This window comes from Acromyrmex echinatior, chromosome 8 (assembly GCF_024713525.1).
Source record: "Acromyrmex echinatior isolate Ae372 chromosome 8, ASM2471352v2, whole genome shotgun sequence".
In the NCBI taxonomy this organism is placed as follows: domain Eukaryota; kingdom Metazoa; phylum Arthropoda; class Insecta; order Hymenoptera; family Formicidae; genus Acromyrmex; species Acromyrmex echinatior.
The window spans coordinates 10,544,646-10,563,632 of NC_141859.1; the positions used below are offsets into that span (position 1 = coordinate 10,544,646).

At 34.3% G+C, this 18,987-nt stretch overlaps 4 protein-coding genes across 11 annotated transcripts; 2 read left to right on the forward strand and 2 right to left on the reverse strand.

Moving 5' to 3' along the window:
- The first annotated feature begins 3 nt into the window (after positions 1-3).
- Positions 4-13,509, forward strand: polybromo (protein). 8 transcript variants are annotated; one of them, XM_011066994.2, is made up of 27 exons: positions 4-152; positions 1,162-1,278; positions 1,395-1,640; positions 2,070-2,198; positions 2,289-2,468; positions 2,549-2,990; positions 3,068-3,180; positions 3,279-3,377; positions 3,606-3,668; positions 3,959-4,111; positions 4,182-4,349; positions 4,421-4,584; positions 4,778-5,072; positions 7,226-7,431; positions 7,537-7,876; positions 7,972-8,550; positions 8,645-8,802; positions 8,904-9,076; positions 9,168-9,340; positions 9,476-9,547; positions 10,356-10,538; positions 10,816-10,938; positions 11,558-11,798; positions 11,872-12,022; positions 12,101-12,150; positions 12,220-12,337; positions 12,416-13,509. In XM_011066994.2, exons 1-27 carry the CDS (start codon positions 141-143, stop codon positions 12,630-12,632), a joined length of 4,965 nt encoding a protein of 1,654 aa, XP_011065296.1. In that variant the 5' UTR covers positions 4-140; the 3' UTR covers positions 12,633-13,509. The 8 variants fall into 8 exon arrangements, with proteins under 8 accessions (XP_011065296.1, XP_011065298.1, XP_011065300.1 ...); XM_011066996.2 differs by having other exon boundaries at positions 12,229-12,337; XM_011066998.2 differs by having other exon boundaries at positions 12,232-12,337.
- Positions 13,510-14,054: 545 nt separating this feature from the next.
- Positions 14,055-15,255, reverse strand: LOC105152610 (uncharacterized). The gene is made up of 3 exons (XM_011066993.2): positions 14,933-15,255; positions 14,647-14,766; positions 14,055-14,495 (listed from the first exon to the last, which is right to left on the reverse strand). The coding sequence occupies exons 1-3, from the start codon at positions 14,997-14,999 to the stop codon at positions 14,356-14,358; spliced, it is 327 nt and encodes a 108-aa protein (XP_011065295.2). The 5' UTR covers positions 15,000-15,255; the 3' UTR covers positions 14,055-14,355.
- A 139-nt stretch (positions 15,256-15,394) lies between these two features.
- LOC105152612 (succinate dehydrogenase assembly factor 4, mitochondrial) lies at positions 15,395-16,848 on the reverse strand. Its single transcript, XM_011067002.2, has 4 exons — positions 16,734-16,848; positions 15,993-16,149; positions 15,792-15,890; positions 15,395-15,701 (listed from the first exon to the last, which is right to left on the reverse strand). Exons 2-4 carry the CDS (start codon positions 16,054-16,056, stop codon positions 15,532-15,534), a joined length of 333 nt encoding a protein of 110 aa, XP_011065304.1. The 5' UTR covers positions 16,057-16,149; positions 16,734-16,848; the 3' UTR covers positions 15,395-15,531.
- Positions 16,849-16,928: 80 nt separating this feature from the next.
- On the forward strand, positions 16,929-18,848 carry LOC105152613 (putative protein phosphatase 2C T23F11.1). Its single transcript, XM_011067003.2, has 5 exons — positions 16,929-17,191; positions 17,323-17,534; positions 17,746-17,951; positions 18,030-18,255; positions 18,325-18,848. The coding sequence occupies exons 2-5, from the start codon at positions 17,348-17,350 to the stop codon at positions 18,654-18,656; spliced, it is 951 nt and encodes a 316-aa protein (XP_011065305.1). The 5' UTR covers positions 16,929-17,191; positions 17,323-17,347; the 3' UTR covers positions 18,657-18,848.
- Positions 18,849-18,987: the final 139 nt, after the last annotated feature.

Consider the following 18,987-nt stretch of genomic DNA (forward strand, 5'->3'; position numbering starts at 1 on the left):
ACGGAGTCTGTCGAACAAACAGGAAACTCTCCAAGATCCACGTATCGAGTGGTCGGCGGGGCCTTTATTGTACAATCAGCGGAATTGTTGGCCACTCGCAGCATGGTGTCGGCCAAGACGTGTGTCATCCTGGAACGCGGATGAGAAGCGCGGTACGCTTCGTGTTTTGCGCCTTTTCGAAGGAATATTCGCGCATACAAATGTCTCGCGCATTAATGAAACTCCTCTCATAAGGGCACGAGGAGAAAGGTGAGAGTCTGGAAGAGGGGAGGGGGCAAGGAAAGAGACACGGTGGTATAAACGGTGGGTAGTTGGTTACCTCGAGAGCGGAATCTGGGATAGCTATCGGCTCGACGGGCTTGGAATTCCGTGGGGACGATGCGGACTGCCACGGACTCGCGCATTCCGGATATGGCGGCAAATTTCGGTTGGAATGCAGCGATGCCGGGCGAGGACGAAAGAGAGAGGGGAGATGCGTGAAATGCGTGAATGCGTCCCGTCCAGTCCGTTTGCACGCATTTGGCCGTGGTACGGTTGATCGATGTCGACGGAGAGAAGACGAAAAATGCATTGTTCACGGCGCATTTAAGATCACAACGTCGGTGCGCCGTGCACGTCGACCGCGTTTTGAAGCGCAGTGGCGACTTATCATGGCGGCGTGATTTTTTTTTAGCTGCCAGTCCGTGTGTGTGTCTGTCTCTTTCTCTCTCTCTTTCTCTCTTTCGTCATCCTTCCCCCTCCCCCTGTGTGTATACGTGACGTCCCGCTCCTCGAAGAATTCACTCGCAATAGTTAACTAACGCACGAGCCGAGACGTCGGTCTGAACGCGTTTGAGAGGCAAATCTTGCAACCTCGTCCCCAAGATCTGGCCTACCGTACGTCGCGATAAGCTCAACGTGTGCCTCTGATAATAGCGGCGCGACGATACGACGAATAAGGCCCCCGCATTTAGTTCAAGAACCCTTTTTATGTACATATATGCGCACACTTACATGAACGTATGTATGCGCACGTACATTTGTTTACAAATTTTGTGCTCTACCAACGATACTGTAACAGCCCTCGCATCGCGATCTCAACAGCATTCGGCAGACGATGTAGCGACGCTCTGTTGTAGATATACAGCTAAAGAATCATCTTGTATCTTGTAACTTTTTAAGATATACCTCAGGATGAACAAGCGACGTAGAACGTCCTCGGTGGCGAGTCGTGGCACCGAGGACGACGGTGACGATACCCCGCCCGAGCCAACGAAGAGGAGGAAAAAACTGGATCCTGTGAGTGTGTGCGAACACTTTCTTCCTGTGTCGTGATCTCTCCTAATATTTGTACATAGATTGCGTATGCGGTATACATTGAACACACATTGCAAATAGCTTTTTACCTTGTACAGAGCGATTTGTGCCAACAACTGTATGAAATACTTCGTAATCAAAAGAAGGAAGATGGATCTCTGCTGTGTGATGCATTTATTCGCGTGCCGAAACGTAGACAGGAGCCAGGATATTATGAGGTTGTTTCCAATCCCATAGATCTGTTGAAAGTACAGCAGAAATTGAAAACTGATGAATATCGCGATATGGATGATCTTGCTGCTGATATTCAGCTTATGGTAAACAATGCCAAAGCTTTCTATATGGTAAGTTTTTAAATTCTACTTAATTGTATCAATCTATTCAAACAGATATTAAAGTTTGTCAAAGTGAAAAGATTTTGGCATGCAGTTTTTAGAATTAGATATATAAATTCACTTTGAAATATTTAAGCTAAGATCTGTTTGAAATATTTTTAAATTAGATCTGCTTGAAATATTTAAGCTAAGACTTAAAAATAGGTTTATTTCTCTTAAGTGATTTATTCTTGTCAGTGTAATACGATTATTATTGATAGTTATTCCTAAAGCCTATTTTCTGTAACTGAATTAGGATGTATATTGTTGAACTTAAAATAAAATAGATACATGTTTGATATTTGATAAATGTTAGAAATAAAGTTTTAATATAATAGTATAGGGATAAAAAGAAGACCTGTAGAGTTGAAATCTTGTTATGTATAATAATTTTTATAGCGTACATCTCCTGAGTATAAAGATGCAACTGAACTGTGGGAATTGTGTATAAATACTAAAAATCGTATTATGGAAGAATATGAAGAACCAGAACCTAAAGGAAAACTCATTCTAAAAGTTGGCAGATTGGTAATGTTTGATGATTTAATTGAGTTTTAGTTTGTTGCACATATATGCAATGCATAAAATGTGGTGAGATTGTTATTAATTCATGTTTAGGCGCGTAAAGTAACGACGCGACAAGATGACGCAGAAGATACTTCAGAAAGTTCAACGAATCTCGATGAGGAAACTATGCAGCTATTCGAGGATTTATTTGCAGCAGTTATGACAGCAACTGATCCCACTGACAATAACAGGCCTCTTCATATTATGTTTCAACTCAAACCTTCTAAAAAGGTTTGTAACATGCTTTAAATTGCCTCTGAATTGGTATACTTGATGCTTATTTGAAATCGCTTTAACGTATTTTATCGTAGCTTTATCCCGAATATTACGATGTCATCGAGACACCGATTGATTTGAAGACTATTGCGAGAAAGATTCAAGAAGGCGCATACAGCTCACTTGGCGATATAGAGAAAGATCTAATGCTCATGTGCCGTAACGCCTGTCAATTTAATGAGCCTGGTTCGCAAATTTATAAGGATGCCAAACTTTTGAAGAAGATAATTACCGCAGCCGCGAGAAGACAAGATAGCGGATTTGGTAGCGGTATTAAGATCGCTACAACTGCACCATCTACGAGAAGCAAAAGAGGCAGTCGTACCATGGCGCAATCGTTAATAGCACAAACTGCGTCATTACGTGACGAAGATGACGAGAGCGATGATGAGGAAGAAGAACCTGCTGAGACTGAAGAAGCTGACAATCCACAGTGGCAATTGTTTCAAACTATTCGGACGGCTCCTAATAATCAAGGTATGACTTTCATGATATTATGATATTATAAATCTATTGTAATTGTTGGTATAATGCCATAATTATGTAATGTATAGGTGTAAGGATGAGCGAATATTTTTGGAAACTTCCATCAAAGAGATTATATCCTGATTACTATAAGACGATTAAGAATCCTATATCTTTATTACAAATACGTACAAAGATAAAGGTATATATGATCATATTATAATAGAATTGATCATTTATATTAATCATTACATTGTTATACTATTAAAACTTATATTTATCCTGAATCATGATTTTCAGAAATGCGAATATGGTACTGTTAGTGAAGTAGCTGGAGATATGAATATCATGTTTGAAAATGCAAAGAAATATAACATGCATACTTCTCGACTGTACAAGGTAATAATTTTATAATTAATGCACATTTTACTTTAAATTAATTGTGATTATGCGTTTAATTACAAACATAATATAAAAAATGTAGTTATAAAATATATGATACACATAAGTAGTTTCACAGTTTTTCATCGAATTCAAAATTTAGCAATTCAATAAAATTGAGAAATATTACTATGATGTATACAATAATTGAAGTATAATTATTCACGCATTTTTGTTTTATTACAGTGTGCTGTTAAATTGCAAAAAATAATGCAAGAGAAAGTACAAGAACTCTTAGAATTCGATCAGGTAATATATTGTAAATTAAACATGATGATTTAATCTTGCTGGTCTGATTTACTACAACATTATATGTTTGAGTGAATATTATTATAAAACTATAAAAAAATAAAACAATTTCACAGTGAAAAGATATTTTGAGAGATGAAGTCATCAAATATCAGAGATTTTAAAAAATATTAGTAAGAAAATAAATTACATTACATTTTTTAGTCAGATTTGAACAGACTAGCAAGATTAATCACTATGCATTTTTTGAAAAACGGATGTAATAAATAAAATATTCGACATCTCTGTAGGACTCTGATTCGGATAGCGAATCCGAAAACAGTTCGCAGCAGCCTAAATTGATTAAACGTGCTTCGAATTTATTGACACGAGGGAAGTACAAAGACAATATACCACTGAAGAAAAGATTGTACGCATTAGTCAAATGTGTCATAGAATACGTTGTAAGTAATTCCAAAATTCATTACGTTCAATATATTCGGTCGTCGTATAGCATGCTGTATTGTATTATAGTGCGAGGACGGTCGGCAACCCATGTTAATGTTTATGGAAAAGCCTTCCAAAAAATTATATCCGGATTACTATCAAGTGATAGCAGAACCCATAGACATGCTAGCGATCGAAGCTAATATTAAAGCGGAGAAATATCAAAATGAAAACGAATTAATACAGGATTTTAAGGTATTTATCGTTTAAATTAATCAACACGATAGCTTGCGTTAGATATTTCTTCGAAATCCCTCGTTTTTTAGTTGATGTTTAATAATTGTCGCCAATATAACGAAGAAGGTTCATTGATATATGAGGACGCTAATATATTGGAGAAAGTTTTGATGGATAAGGTAAAGGAATTAGGACCTCTGCCAGATAATCCTAGGTCTAAATCTTCCGCATCAACCCCAACTAGAAATGTCGGGTATGTCGTAATTCATATAGGTCCGATTCATGCTCACAATGCTCGTGAACATTATTTGCCTTTAACTTTGATAACAAGAATAAAATGAATTTGAGAGCATTGTGAGCGTGAATCGGAGTCATAAAGGAGATAACAGTGTTCGTTTGTTTTAGTCTTTTCTTTACCTCTCTCTTTTTCTGTCGTTAATATTCAGGAGACCGAAAAAGATAGTGCCGCTTCATTTGCAAAAATTACGAACTCTATACGATACTATAAAAGACTATCACGATGCAAAAGGGAGGCAGTTATCTCTAATTTTCATGAAATTACCGAATAAAAATGAATATCCAGATTATTATGAGGTGATAAAGCAGCCTATACACATGGAGAAGATAGCTTCTACTTTAAAGAATAATGGATATGACAATTTGGACGAATTAGTGTCCGATTTTATATTAATGTTTGACAATGCTTGCAAGTATAACGAGCCGGACTCGCAAATATATAAGGTTTGTATAGCAAAAGTTTGTTTCGTAAGCGTTAAATGATACAGGGTTGCCACAGATCCGGAAAACTGGGAAAACCAAAAAAAGTCAGAAAAATTGGTCATGGGAAACCGGGAAAAGTCAGGGGAAAATATAAAAATGTCTGAAGATTTTGAAATTGCTCACAATTCCCTTAAACTGTTCCTATTCCAAATAATCTACAATTTTTTAAATATATTGGACGTTTTATAGTAACGTATATTTATAATCAAATACACTCAAAATTCGCACATTTTAAACGATTTTAATAAAATAATTAAAATTTATATTCCAATATTTTTATATGATCTGTCCTTTTTCGTTATAACTGCATTCTTTTTTCCAATACTTTATTTTTTATTGGCTTGAATTTACATCCACAATTTTATTATTCTATTAAACTTCTTTTTGCGTTGTATTTAATAAAGGCTAACCTTAATCCTTGATTCTGAATATCAAAATTTACATAATTGTTCATGAAAAATTTTCCATTGTCATCTGGAAAACCTAGAAAAGTCAGAAAATTTTAAAATTCATTTTCTGTGACAACCCTAATAAAAGTATTATATTGATTTACTAAGAGAAGAATCTATATCATCGAGATTTATTAATAATTGATAAGAATATTTTAAAAGATTTCTTGATACAAGGCTAAGAATAGCTTGAAATTGTAGTTAAAAGTTGACAATGTATAACTACTTGATGTTTGCATTAAACTTCAGTTACAAGCTCTAATTATTTTTTTAAACATATTTATGCATTTGAAACATTTTTGAAAAATATTTAAGAATAAGATAAGATCATATAATGAAAAAAAATAAGATTTTATTATTTATCTTTAATGGACATAAAAGAATTAAACTTCAATTGTAAGGTCTAATTTCTTTTAAATTTATACACTGAAAGATATTTAAGGAAAAATTACACTAAATTTTAAAATAAAACCCTATTATCCATCATTAATGAACACAAAAGTATTGGGTCTGTTCGCGTTGCTTGTACCTACTTTTTTATTTACTTATTCAGTACCTTCGCTTCTCTTTTTTCAACATTGAAATATATATATCTATCTCATTTTAAGTTTAAAAATTTTTAGAGATTTTAAGCAACACAAACAGACCTATTAACTAATACCTTAGCGATGTACAATTCTAATTAAAATTATGATTTTTAAAATTGAATTTTCCAGATATTGTTAAGAAAGTTAAATAGCATATTAAGCTCGAGATCTTTTAACAATATTTAATTGACAAAAAATTGATTTCTAATTTATCTTGCAATATTGATTTTTCTCATAATTTTTGGAGAAAGTAAAAACATTGAAAATTCATCAAGTTTCTGAAAACTGTGTGTTAAATCCATTTTCTCAAATCCAATTCAAAAAGTGTAGTTTTCGGAAACTTTCAATTTTCGACTAAAATTCCAATATGAAATACAGATTCTCAAATCGAGAATCAGAATATTTGCGAATGGATACTTCAATTGAAATTTCGCGGCAAAAGATGGAAAGCCCAATCTGTTTACGGTAGAAGTTTGGAGGTTACGTGAAAGGTTTCCTCCGCCGTTTCTTGCTTCAATCCCGTCGTACAAAGCTTTTCATCGAACAATGATTTAGCTTGTTTCGTGAAACGCGTGGCACGCGACATTGTATAAATTTAAACAACTACATATAAATTTATATATATAAAATTGTATATATAATTTATCCGTAATGTGCACGATGTTCGTACATATTAACCTTGTTAGCAATTAGCGCATTTTTATCGTGATCTTCCAAGTCTTTCATACGCCGTAAGGCGTATTTCCGAATTTTTCATGCGATTGAGTGAATTTGATCGCGTGCGCGCCAATAGTATCCCGAAGATGTTCACACAAAACGAGCAGAATATATTAAATAGTAACGTGGTGCAAAACCCGTTAAAAGTGCGGCCGTGTTTCATACGCCTATTGAGAGACAAGGAATTGGATAAGCACATAAAAAGATATAAAAAGACTGAGACAAAAGTAAACAGACCAGAATGATTTTATCTTTGTATTTTTTTTTTTTCAAATATCTTTGTGCTATATATAAAACCTTTTGTCAAAGTGTGGCTGTAGATATAGATATTGTAGTGAACAACAAGATATAACCATTTTAGGATGCCTTGATACTACAAAGATTAGTGTTGCAAAGTAAATTGCAACTGAGTGAGGATGAGGAAAGTGTACCTGATGTGTCAGCTGCTGTTCAAGAGATACTGGCAACAATATTTACTGCGCTTTATAATCACCAGGATGAGGAAGGAAGATGTTACTCCGATTCTATGGCCGAATTGCCGGAACATGATATTGTTGATGGCAAAAAGTATGAATGTGCTTGAGTGTTATTAAATTTTTTTGTTTTTATTATGAAAATTATGGTGTTTACTCAAGTTTGGTTCATTAATAAGTATTTCTATGTTAAAAACAGAGTACGGGGATTGTCATTAGATTTGATTAAAAGGAGATTAGATCGGGGAGTTTACAAAAGGCTAGATCGATTCCAAGAAGATGTTTTCACCTGCTTGGAGAGAGCACGGAGATTGTCGCGTACAGATTCACAACCATTCGAGGATAGCGTGGAATTACAAGCATTTTTCCTACGTACTCGTGATGAGGTGACTCGTGCAGGAGACTTGTTACATTCACCTGCGTTAAATTACACGCTTCTTGATCTGTCTGCTCAGGTTGCAGAACTTAAAAGAATAAAACAGCAACAAGAACTAAATTTACCTAACGAAGAGGAGAGCTGCGATGGAAATGAAACAAAAGTAAATTAAATCTTGTTTCATATCAACTTGTATTTTCTTAATTTGTAGAATTAGCTCATATTAGCTTGATGTGTAATTTAAAATTTACTATTTAGGATTCTGAAACCAATACGGATACGAATAATGCCGATAATGGAGGCTCTATGAGTTTCAATCAAGAAGTATACAGAGCTGGTGACTTTACGTATATTGAACCTACTGAGAGAGGCATGGAGTATAGCGTAGTTCTCATAGAAAGGCTTTGGACTAATGCAGACGGTCAACAAATGTTGTATGGAAATTTATTTTATAGACCTAGCGAAACATATCACGTGGCTTCGCGGAAATTCTTGGACAAGGAATTATTTAAGAGCGATGCTCACGTGGCGGTACCTCTAGCGAAAGTAGCAGGCAGATGTTGCGTTTTAAGTGTAAAAGATTATTTTCGAATGCAGCCGGAAGGTTTCCTAGAAAAGGATGTCTATGTATGTGAATCGCGTTACTCCACGAAAGCTCGAGCGTTCAAAAAAATCAAGGTCTGGAATTTCGATCCCGACCACTTGACATTGGTTCCTAGGGAAAAGCCACTAGAACCGAAACGAGTAATCTCAGTGTACAAAGAACGGTTGGAAAAGCATAAAGAAGAGATCGCTGAATTGGAGGAGGGAGAAAAGTTGATGGAAAAGGAAAGACCTGTTAGTAACTGAATTAATATCTTCTTTGTTTGAAATATCAATTCTTCCTCTGTTTATTTTGATTATTCTGTTTAACATATCTCTTATCTTGCAGAATGTGATTTTGTATAACCCAGAAGATACCGAGAGTACATATTATGAACAGTACAGCACGTGCGCGGGATCTGTGAAAACCGGTGATTTTGTTTATGTAGCGACAGACGGGGGCAGGCAACAAATAGCGCAGGTTGATGCTATATGGTTAACCAAAGAGTAAGTAATAAATCCGTAATGAAATATTAATTTTGTATATTACTGTAATTTATATTATTGTTTATATTACACGATATGTAATATATCGTTTTGTGTTCTAGCGGGAAGTGTTATTTCAAAGGTCCATGGTTATTGATGCCTACAGATGTGCCACATACACCTACGAAATTATTTTATAAACAAGAGTTGTTTTTATCTACTGTGGATGGTACTCATCCTATTGTAGCTATTGTTGGAAAGTGTTCCGTCCTTGATTACGGAGAATATATATGTAGTAAGTGTTTATCATTCCAGCGTCTAATGAATTTAAATAAATTAAATTAAAAAATGGAATATATCAACATTATCATTAATGAATTATATAGGCAGACCGACAGAGATACCAGAGGATGACGTGTACATTTGTGAATCGCTTTATGACGAAAGTAAAAGTTTGATGAAAAAGCTTAGCCAAGACGGTTTAAAGAAGTTCAATCACACGTCGGCGGTAACTGAAGACGAAATCTACTTCTTCCGAAGGCCTATTAATCCTGCTAAAGTATGTATGACAGTTAGACATATTGACTAACATAAATGCATATTTAAACTATTCGGCGAATAATAAGATATGTACTTAGTTCATTCTATGCGACTAACTGTGAAATTATTGCTTTGCATGGCGTGTTTGTTGTAGGTTTCGAGCGACGTGGCTCAGACGCAAAGTCAAGTCAAGTCCATTACGCCCAGCTCAGCTCAATTTGAAATGGTAATTACTAATTACGAAATTTTATATCTTTTGTTTTTAGTAACGTACATACAATATGCAATCGCACGTTCCTTCAAGAGATCACACGCAAGCTGATATAGCAAAAGTCTAATCGCCAGTATGTCCACTCGTAAGAAGACGAAAGGCGAAACATGCTTTTCTTTAAATCTAATTGAATTATTTTGCGTGTGATACAAGTATTTTTGTTATATCAACAGAATGCATTTACACGCATGTTTTCGATCTATATGCCGGCATATTCATTCTTTTTTTGTTTTGATTATGTAATTATGTGTTAGTATTTGTGTCTCGAGCGGTTTCATCCGACAATTTCAAATCAGAGCACCTGTTGGGTTTATCGCTAGTATGTTATACGAACGCAAAGCACACCACCGAAAGATCTTGCTTCCATGTCATTCTAATCCAACTAATGTAAGAATGAAGAATTCGCTTTGAAGTATACATATTAACTAATCTGTTAATGCAAAAATTTCAATTAATTAATAATTGACATGTTGCGATTATATATACGTTACATATTACAATATACATATGTTGATGGTGTCGAATTGAAAAAAGAAACCGGACATCAGTTGCATTACATTCGAAAGAGAGGTTAGAGTACATATACGGAATATAACGTAAATGGGAGAATATCGCAATTAGTTTTCTTTGGATGGACGTGAAGAAGGGATGGCGTTCCTTTTATTATGTGCAACTTTTTCTACTGGATAAAGTCGCGAAAATATATCTCGTGATCGGTAATAAGGGATAACGAAGGTAACATAAACATAAATAAATGGTGTAGGAAGCGTCACCATTGTTACCGAAGCTGGAACCAGATGTACTAAGCATGGGGGTAGGATTAGGAGTGGGAGTGGGAGTAGGAGTTGGGGAAGACAGCATGGATGCTGGTGGTCCACCATCCGTTGGATCTACGGAAGCTCAACCGGTGCTCTCCAATACTCAGACACCTGTGTCGACTAAGAAGGTAGGCTTTACCGTGACCACTTTATTTTTATTTTTTTTTTTTTTTCATTCTTACCAACTATTGTCACACGTCATATTTTGTTTATTTTACTTTCTTTTTATTTAGAGAAATATGCCAGCATACATACCTCTTTTCGTTCTCTGCACCGTTTGAAGACACCATTTGTCTTAACAATAGATCGACAATTTGATGTTACCTCTGTTAAGAGATGTAAAGGCAATATGCTCGTTTACATGAACACGGTGACATTATAATTTGTATTTTCTCTTCTGTTTAGAAAACGGCGGGTAAGAAATTAGTTACGGGCTATATTTTATATTCGAGTAAAATGCGAACGCAGATTACACAAAACAATCCTGAATCATCCTTCGGAGAGATTAGCAGAATTGTTGGCAACGAGGTATTTATTTCTTTTTCACTGTTGATTTTTTAATTTATTAATAATGGAGTTTCGATGAAGGAATGTATGCAGAATAAATTTTCTCATACATGATCACATAATGTCTTTGTTCAAGCATTAAATTAGTTACATTGAACAATGTAAACTTTGATCATCTTGACATTTATGTGATAAGAAAAATTAAAAAAATTTAATTGATTATGTATAAGTCACTTTGCATACACATCGCTAAAACATTATTCAGCATACTTAGTCCTTTATCAAAATAAATTTACATGGCTACTCTTTATTTTTATATTATATAAATATAAATGCTTGTGTGTACAAAATACAATAATGCATCTTCTGCATTCTTTTATAAGAGTAGTATATCAGTTTCTACTTTTGCATATACATATCGTATTGTAATTTGTATCGTCTCCGCCTTGATATGTTACCGTCATTCTTGATGTATAAACGTTATTTGTATCCAGTCTTTTATGAAGAAGAGAGTAGCCATTGAAACAGTTCGTCGAACCACTTTTAAAACGGCAAAAATGGTTTTGCCAATTGTCTGATAACTAATTAGAGCAACGAAACGAAACTGGTTACGTAAAACGTAAAATCACTTTTGTTCCAGTGGAGGAAATTGCCAGCAGGGGAGAAGCAAGCATGGGAGGAACGGGCAATCAAAATGAACGAAGACGGTGGTCAGCTTAAGGGTACAACTACAGTAGGCACGAACTCCACGCAGGATGTTGTGTACGAATGTTGTTGGGACAATTGCGATTGGCAGTTCGAGGACATGACTGATTGCATCGATCACTGCATCGCGGAGCAGAACGGTCACGTACAATCGTCGTTTGTAAACGCTCCTAGTGGTAAGTACAATCGCAGCAGTCGCGCAGCACGACATGGAATGATGCAAAGGACTATATTGTATCAATGTTATAGATGTGGAGTATCAGTGCCAGTGGCGTGGTTGCGGCCGAACAAAGAAATCTGTCCCGCCATTCCCGAGCGTACAGAGACTTGCAAGACACGTTAAAGAAGTGCATATTCTCAAGTCGCATGGTCGCATAATACCACCTTCTGAGAGGAGCAGGTAAGAATTTATCCTCTTTTTCATATATCATTTTGTAAAATACGTTTTTATAAATCCTATGCGTTTATATTCTCGTAGAAATTACATGCCTTCAAAAGGACCCACGGTATTGCCTCCAATGGAAACAGGTAATTATATATTATTTCAAATTTACGTAAACGCGCGATATGAATAAGGGAAAAACACATTTCACATAGAAACTTCAGCAGCTGCAACTCAGACGAGCAGCTTGCCCGCCACTAAACAGCCAGAGCCGATGTTTGTCGCGGTACCACCGAGACCAAGTCGCGTATTGCATTCGGACGCCTATTTGAGGTAGGTTTAAGCTAAATTTTGTGGAAAACAAATCATCTTTGAACATCATACTGAATCGTATTTTTCTTTCGCTTGTAGGTACATCGAAGGTCTAAACGTAGAGAATCGTTACATATCAAATTGGGATAAGCAGATGAACGCTAATCCGGATAATACGCAAATCCCCGATGTGACGAAGCTGCCCGCCGAATGGCTGGGCAATGGCGTTGGAAACCATGGAAATGTGGTAAACGCTTTGTGGACACTCAGAAACATGATGATGCGGGATGTGTTAGCCATCAATAAAACTTTATAGTTTATAAATTGTTAAAATTAATAATTTTTGAACGTGCAAAGTATACGTTCCTACAATACACAAACCCGTCGACGCCGGATGAAAGACTGACGGTATTCGATCGTTTAAACAATATTTATATTTAGAATTTTCTTTCTCGTTCTTCTAATTACTTAATTTTACTTTATTTATCTACATTCTAGTTTGATGATATATATATCTCAAAATATCTTTAGGCAATTCTACAAGTTGACTATATTTGAAATTTATTTTAATCACTCAGGCATTATTTATATGATTGGCAAGAAATTTGTTTTTTTTTTGCGAATAAAATGTTTACGCTTTTTTTGTTTGTATTAAATAAATTCTGTTTTAAGTACTTTATACCACATGTTTGCATAGAACTATACGATGTGTGTACATAAAAAAATCATACTATATATAGAAGATCATTGTGTAAATACGTTTGCTGATTTTGATTTTTCACTTTTGAACAAAATTTTATACGTTCTGTATAGCGCAAGTAACACATATTCTTGTAATAAGGGACACGAAAGCTGAAACTCTCTTCCTGTATTAGAAACTTACATAAAATATGAAGCTGCGTATGTATATAGAAAAAAAAACGGAGCAGTGTACTGATAATGCAACCGATGTCGTGCTTCTTATCAGTGCTACTTTCATATTCTCAGAAGATGTTGAAGAGACATAGTGAGATTAATCAAATGATCTATTTGCTATTGACCAATAGCCGAGAAGGAAAAGAAAGAAGGACGAAATTCTGCGTCATGCAACAGTGTAAACCTCGTAGCATATTATTTTTTAAGAATTTTCGATACGATTGGAAGAATTTTGAAAACGTACGTACTGGCAAATACAAAATGAAATTTTTACTACAGTGTCGTGTACATATGTTTCTTGATACGATATATCTGTAGAATTAACTAAGCTCCTTTTCTACGTGAACGGTTTAACCGTTAATTCTTTGAAAATTTATTATATATCTTGGCTGCTACTGGCGTGAGAATATGTTTTAATAATGAATGTGGATCGATTTAAATTCATTCGACGGAGCATTGCATTCGATGCATTCGATCTTTTACACAATCATAGTATATGTCGATATTATTAATGATTCAGTTGAACATTCGTTTTCTTATTAGTAGCGAGAAATTTAACCGCTTTGATGTATAAAATGTTTGTTATTCTAACATACAGTATTCAGTATTTGACAAAGTGTTGCATATTTTTATATGTATAATGTACTGATAATCTCTGTACATTATGACGTAATTAAGCTTTTTGTGTAGGTTGCCATAGTGCCAGACTTTCGGAAAGAAAGTCGTATGAAGTTAACAATATCATGGAATGTCGTTACTAATAAATTTGTAGTAACTTCTGAAAACTTACTCGGGGGTATCATAGTCCAGCAAAAAAGCTCACTTTTGTACAATGTAATTTATTACCTCTCACTGATATACAATTTTTGTTCTGTAATACAAAAGCTTTCCTTCATATACATCTATACTTATTATATTAATCTAATTTATATATTTTTTTCATATCAAGAAATAATTTTGATTTATGTTATTTTAGTTAACACCGAAATAATTTAATTTATTTTCCGCGTATATAATTACAAACGCAAAAATTGATCATTGCAAATTAAGAAGTAAGAATTCTTTTAGAGTTCTTTAAATATATTTATAGAAATTACATTAAAAAATATATACGTGTTTTCGTTTCAAAAATCACTGACTCTGCCACCGTGCTGCCAGTCTCCCCATTTAGTAGGGTCTTTCTCGCTATTTGTTATCAGTTCTCCAGTTTTCGGGTCGGTTTCCACTAATACTAAATCCACGAATCTTTCCCGCGGTCCTACTTCTACATGTCAACCAGAAAAAAATCAGTATGAAAATTCCTGAAGTTTTACATAATCAATTTTTTGTGGAAGTTTTTATCATGTCATTATAAAAGGATCTCATATCAATATCTTTTTGCATTGTATTAATTTTTATTAATTGCTATTACATACTTGGTATCGGTTGCAATTTAAGTTTCTCATGGAACTGCTTCATTCGTAGCGACTCTTGGGTGTTCTCCGAGGACTTAATTGAAGTGTTATTTAAAATTTTCGGTTTTAGGAAAAAAGCACCTAATATATTACTCATTTAATTTTTATATTCAATGGAATGAAGATTTTATATATATATATATATATATATATATATATATATATATAAAAGCAATAACAGATTATTCGTAAAAATCCGTTGAAGTTTGCAAACTTAACTAAAATATTCTGAAGCATCGATACATACTTGTGACAAATCGTCTACAACTTCTTGCTTGTAGATTCATCAAAATATTACAATTTAAGCGAATCATCGTGCAAATATTTTACGAAGAAATTAACATGCGGTTGTTCGCAATCGTGTAAAAACAATGACGCAACAATTTTATAATTTTGTTAATAAAACACTGTCGCAAATATGGATCGCATTGAATATTATGCTTCGCAAGAAGCAACTATAACATTTTCTAAATGTAACAAACATTTTATTTTGCGTTTATTTTAATTTTTGAAAACTTAAATTAATGTTTTGAGCTTAAAATTTAAATATTAATTCAATCCTTATAATTTAATCCTGGTTAATTAACTACGTTGTTTTAAATTAATACTTTAAATTCATTTAGATAAATTTGTCACATTTCCTAATTTTATTAAAATTGAATTAAAAGATCTGATCGTTATAAGAGAGATATAATATATATCGATTAACTTGATATCAAAATAAAGATTTATTTGTATAATATTGTATTTCAAAACAAAATTATTTTAAGTTTTAAATATGAGTTTTGATGACAATTTTTAATTGTTATTAACAAATGAATTGCGCTATTCTCAAACGAGATTGATTTAGAAGTCCGAAACACGACCTTTCCTTTCCCAATCACCGTAACGAGTCGGCTCTGGTCCACGAGGACCTCCGACTTCGCCGGTTTCTGGATTCGTGTTGTTTGGGAATGGTTTCAGAGGTTCTTTCTCTTGATAAGGATGCTTGCCCTCCTCCAATTCGTCCAATTTCTCTGTCACGTTCAAAGTTTGATTTCTTTACTGCTTTAAATTTTTTATCTTTGCATAGAAATTCAGGAAAAGTTTGCTATTACGTAACGTACCTATAGGAGCGCGTTCGCGCAATTTTTTTCTGAATTCACGTAATCTCGGACTCTCATCGACCTCATCTGTGCTTCTAGATGAAAACGGGCATGTAAATCCTTTTAAAAAGAACATGAATAGGAATATTACAAATGTACATCTTGTTAATTTCAATGGATAGACAAATGTTCGCTGATATTTCTTCATCTACAAATTCATACCTCTTATATATAGCCGCAATAATTGACGCGAACTTGTTGAAATTACGCAATTAATTCTTGTCATTGCTCTCAAAATTGATTTCTATATTCCTTCCGAAAATAAGATCACATCCAGTTGATACATCTGTTTTTCTTTTTGACTTCACTATTTCCAATCCTTTGAAATCACAAAAGCTAGGTTTATTATGTGTTATCCTTATAAGAATTATAAGTTTTTTAAAAAATTTATTTATAATACATGTGCCACAAGAAGGATACGTAAATGTACCAATACTAAATGTAGGAATTGTCGTAGCCTATATATAAAACAGATTTATTCAAATTTGTATCATTTTTACCTTACAAAAATATTTTACATGTAATAAATAATATTTTACATAAATAAATAATAATATACGATACACATTAAATTTCCAATTATTAACTGCACAATTATTTTGTTAAACACTATGTTTGTTTATTATACACAAACAAGCGACATAAATATCTTATTATCTAAATTGAAACAAATGTCTTTTTTTCAAAAATTAATTTACAGATTTAAATGTTCTACAAACTTTCAAGGGAAATATTTTTTTATAATATTTTGCGCGGTGAAGATCAGGTTAAGTTTAAAGATCTATATATTCAACACGATATTATATAATCATTACATAATAAATTATAGATAAGATTGATAATTAAGCAGCTAATTAATCGCTATCATTTCTATTTATGTAATTGTTTGTTTCTATATCTTACATCTGTTTTATTTTATATCAATCCTTTTATCTTCTCTTCTCTCAGCTTAGCGCCCGTCACGGCGTCACATTCGCTTCGTAAATGCGTTCCAAAACTTATCGAAAAAAAATATTCCTAGCATAGTATTCCTAGTTTGTTCCTATAATCGAGTTCCCAAACTCACCAAACAAATCTGCCTGCGTCATGGCTCATCCCAAAAAAACCTATCGGCACCTTGACGTCATCTATTCGGATCAGCTGTTTATTTTGCGATCGATGTCTGCTTGATCTGTCTGCGCGCATTGTTTCCCATGGCCGAATGGAAAACACGGAGAGTAACACGGGGTGGAGCTGACGACAAAATTAATCGTACATCACGCGCATTTCAGCGCGTTTCTGAATGGGAGGCTGTTATGAAACCGGAGCGAAGTGAAACACGTTTAAATTTGAGGTCCTCGAACGACGACGTTGATCGTAAGGTAAAGACTTTGAGCAAAATTCTACGAACTGATAATTTAAAAGTATTATGCCTGAATTCATTTAATCCTGATTACCTTAGCTGTCATAGTATTGATAATATCGTATTAAATCGCGTTTCATTCATGTGTAGGCTTAATATTAATTAAGAAGGAAAGATGGGACAAACACTTAGCGAACCAATTACGAAGAAGAAATCAGCTTGTTGCCGGGATAGCAACTACCGGGTAGGTAGTTCCTGCATGCAAGGATGGCGCATTAAGATGGAAGATTCGCACGTGCACATACTTTCTTTACCTAGTGATCCACGCACTGCATTCTTCGCTGTCTATGATGGACATGGAGGTAAATACTGAATGTGGAAGATTTATTAAACAATAGCATAAATAAATTTTCAAGTAATTGTATATCGAATATATATTTTTGTAGGATAATCAGATGGATGTTAGAGATATTTGATAGATAATACATATGTAATAATATAGTAATAAATACATATATGTATATAATATACTTACTTATGTATACTTACTATATAATAACTATATATTTATAGGTGCAGCCATGGCACAGCATGCTGGAAAACATCTTCATGAATATATAATTAAAAGGAGTGAGTATAAGGAAGGCGATATTATAGGTGCGATGCAACAAGGCTTCTTAGAATTAGATAAAGCAATGCAGAATAATGCTGCTCTTAGGGATGAACATGCTGGAACAACTGTCATTGCACTCCTCATCAAAGATAATATTTTATATAGTGTAAGTTGTTTATCTCATTCGGCTGTACAGTAATGCATCTTGATGTATGAATTCCTGACCACTAGAAAAGCTTTGTAGGCTAATGCAGGTGACAGCAGAGCGGTGGCTTGTATCAACGGAAGAACAGTTGCCCTCAGTCGAGACCATAAACCCACATTAAAGGACGAGCGCAAACGTATCGAAGCAGCGGGTGGTTTCGTCGAGTACAAGAGGGTGAACGGCAATCTGGCACTGTCTCGTGCTCTCGGAGATTTTATATTTAAGCGGAATGATCATAAATCGCCACAGGAACAGATCGTGACCGGTAATAATGAAATACCAAATGATTCTTTTCGATTAAATTTTTGCATCAAAAAGAATTATAAATCCATAGCGTTTCCTGAGGTACAACAGTTTATCATTGATGAGGACTGGGAATTTGTCGTTTTGGCATGCGATGGTATTTGGGACGTGATGACCAGCGAAGAGGTAGTTCAGTTTGTAAGAACGCGTTTAGCGCATCCAAAACTTGGCGATGGAGAAGCATCGAACTGCACGATACATCCCGAGGAGATCTGCGAGGAACTTTTAAACTGTTGCCTGGCACCGGACGCTCTTATGGGCACCGGCTGCGACAATATGACAGTGATACTCGTGTGCTTTCTCCACGGCAAGCCGTGTTCGCGATTAATTTTGCATTGCCAAAATTCACCGCCGAGTATATAGATCCATAATTGTTTTGAATTGTATAGCGACATTGTATCATGTTTTATCTAAATTATTATGGGCATTTTACTTTTAGTCTCGTATTGATACAATTTTTGATATAGATATTTGTTGTGCAATACTGGCTCTATTGTAAAGAGATGAAGCAGACGTGTTTATAAAATACATTATATTTATATTTTCATTCTCGAATCTGTGTTACTTTTACATTGCACTCTTTCATCGATTTATCATTCATAAAAAGTGTGAATATATATATATATATATATATATATATGTATATACAGGGTTGGCCATATTCGACGGAAAGATGTTTTTTTTCAATCATGGG

Excerpts from the sequence above, each read along its gene's own strand:
- LOC105152613 (XM_011067003.2), top strand. The coding sequence starts at position 17,348 with ATGGGACAAACACTTAGCGAACCAATTACGAAGAAGAAATCAGCTTGT. Across the intron at positions 17,535-17,745 it reads TGTCTATGATGGACATGGAG|GTGCAGCCATGGCACAGCAT; the intron begins GTAAATACTGAA and ends ATATATTTATAG. Across the intron at positions 17,952-18,029 it reads AAGATAATATTTTATATAGT|GCTAATGCAGGTGACAGCAG; the intron begins GTAAGTTGTTTA and ends AAAGCTTTGTAG.
- LOC105152610 (XM_011066993.2), bottom strand. The coding sequence starts at position 14,999 with ATGATTCGCTTAAATTGTAATATTTTGATGAATCTACAAGCAAGAAGT. Across the intron at positions 14,767-14,932 it reads TTGTAGACGATTTGTCACAA|GTGCTTTTTTCCTAAAACCG; the intron begins GTATGTATCGAT and ends GTAATATATTAG. Across the intron at positions 14,496-14,646 it reads TAAATTGCAACCGATACCAA|AAGTAGGACCGCGGGAAAGA; the intron begins GTATGTAATAGC and ends GTTGACATGTAG.
- polybromo (XM_011066994.2), top strand. Across the intron at positions 3,669-3,958 it reads AACTCTTAGAATTCGATCAG|GACTCTGATTCGGATAGCGA; the intron begins GTAATATATTGT and ends ACATCTCTGTAG. Across the intron at positions 12,151-12,219 it reads ATTGCCTCCAATGGAAACAG|AAACTTCAGCAGCTGCAACT; the intron begins GTAATTATATAT and ends CATTTCACATAG.
- LOC105152612 (XM_011067002.2), bottom strand. The coding sequence starts at position 16,056 with ATGACAAGAATTAATTGCGTAATTTCAACAAGTTCGCGTCAATTATTG. Across the intron at positions 15,891-15,992 it reads ATTGCGGCTATATATAAGAG|GATTTACATGCCCGTTTTCA; the intron begins GTATGAATTTGT and ends TCTTTTTAAAAG. Across the intron at positions 15,702-15,791 it reads GCGCGAACGCGCTCCTATAG|AGAAATTGGACGAATTGGAG; the intron begins GTACGTTACGTA and ends TGAACGTGACAG.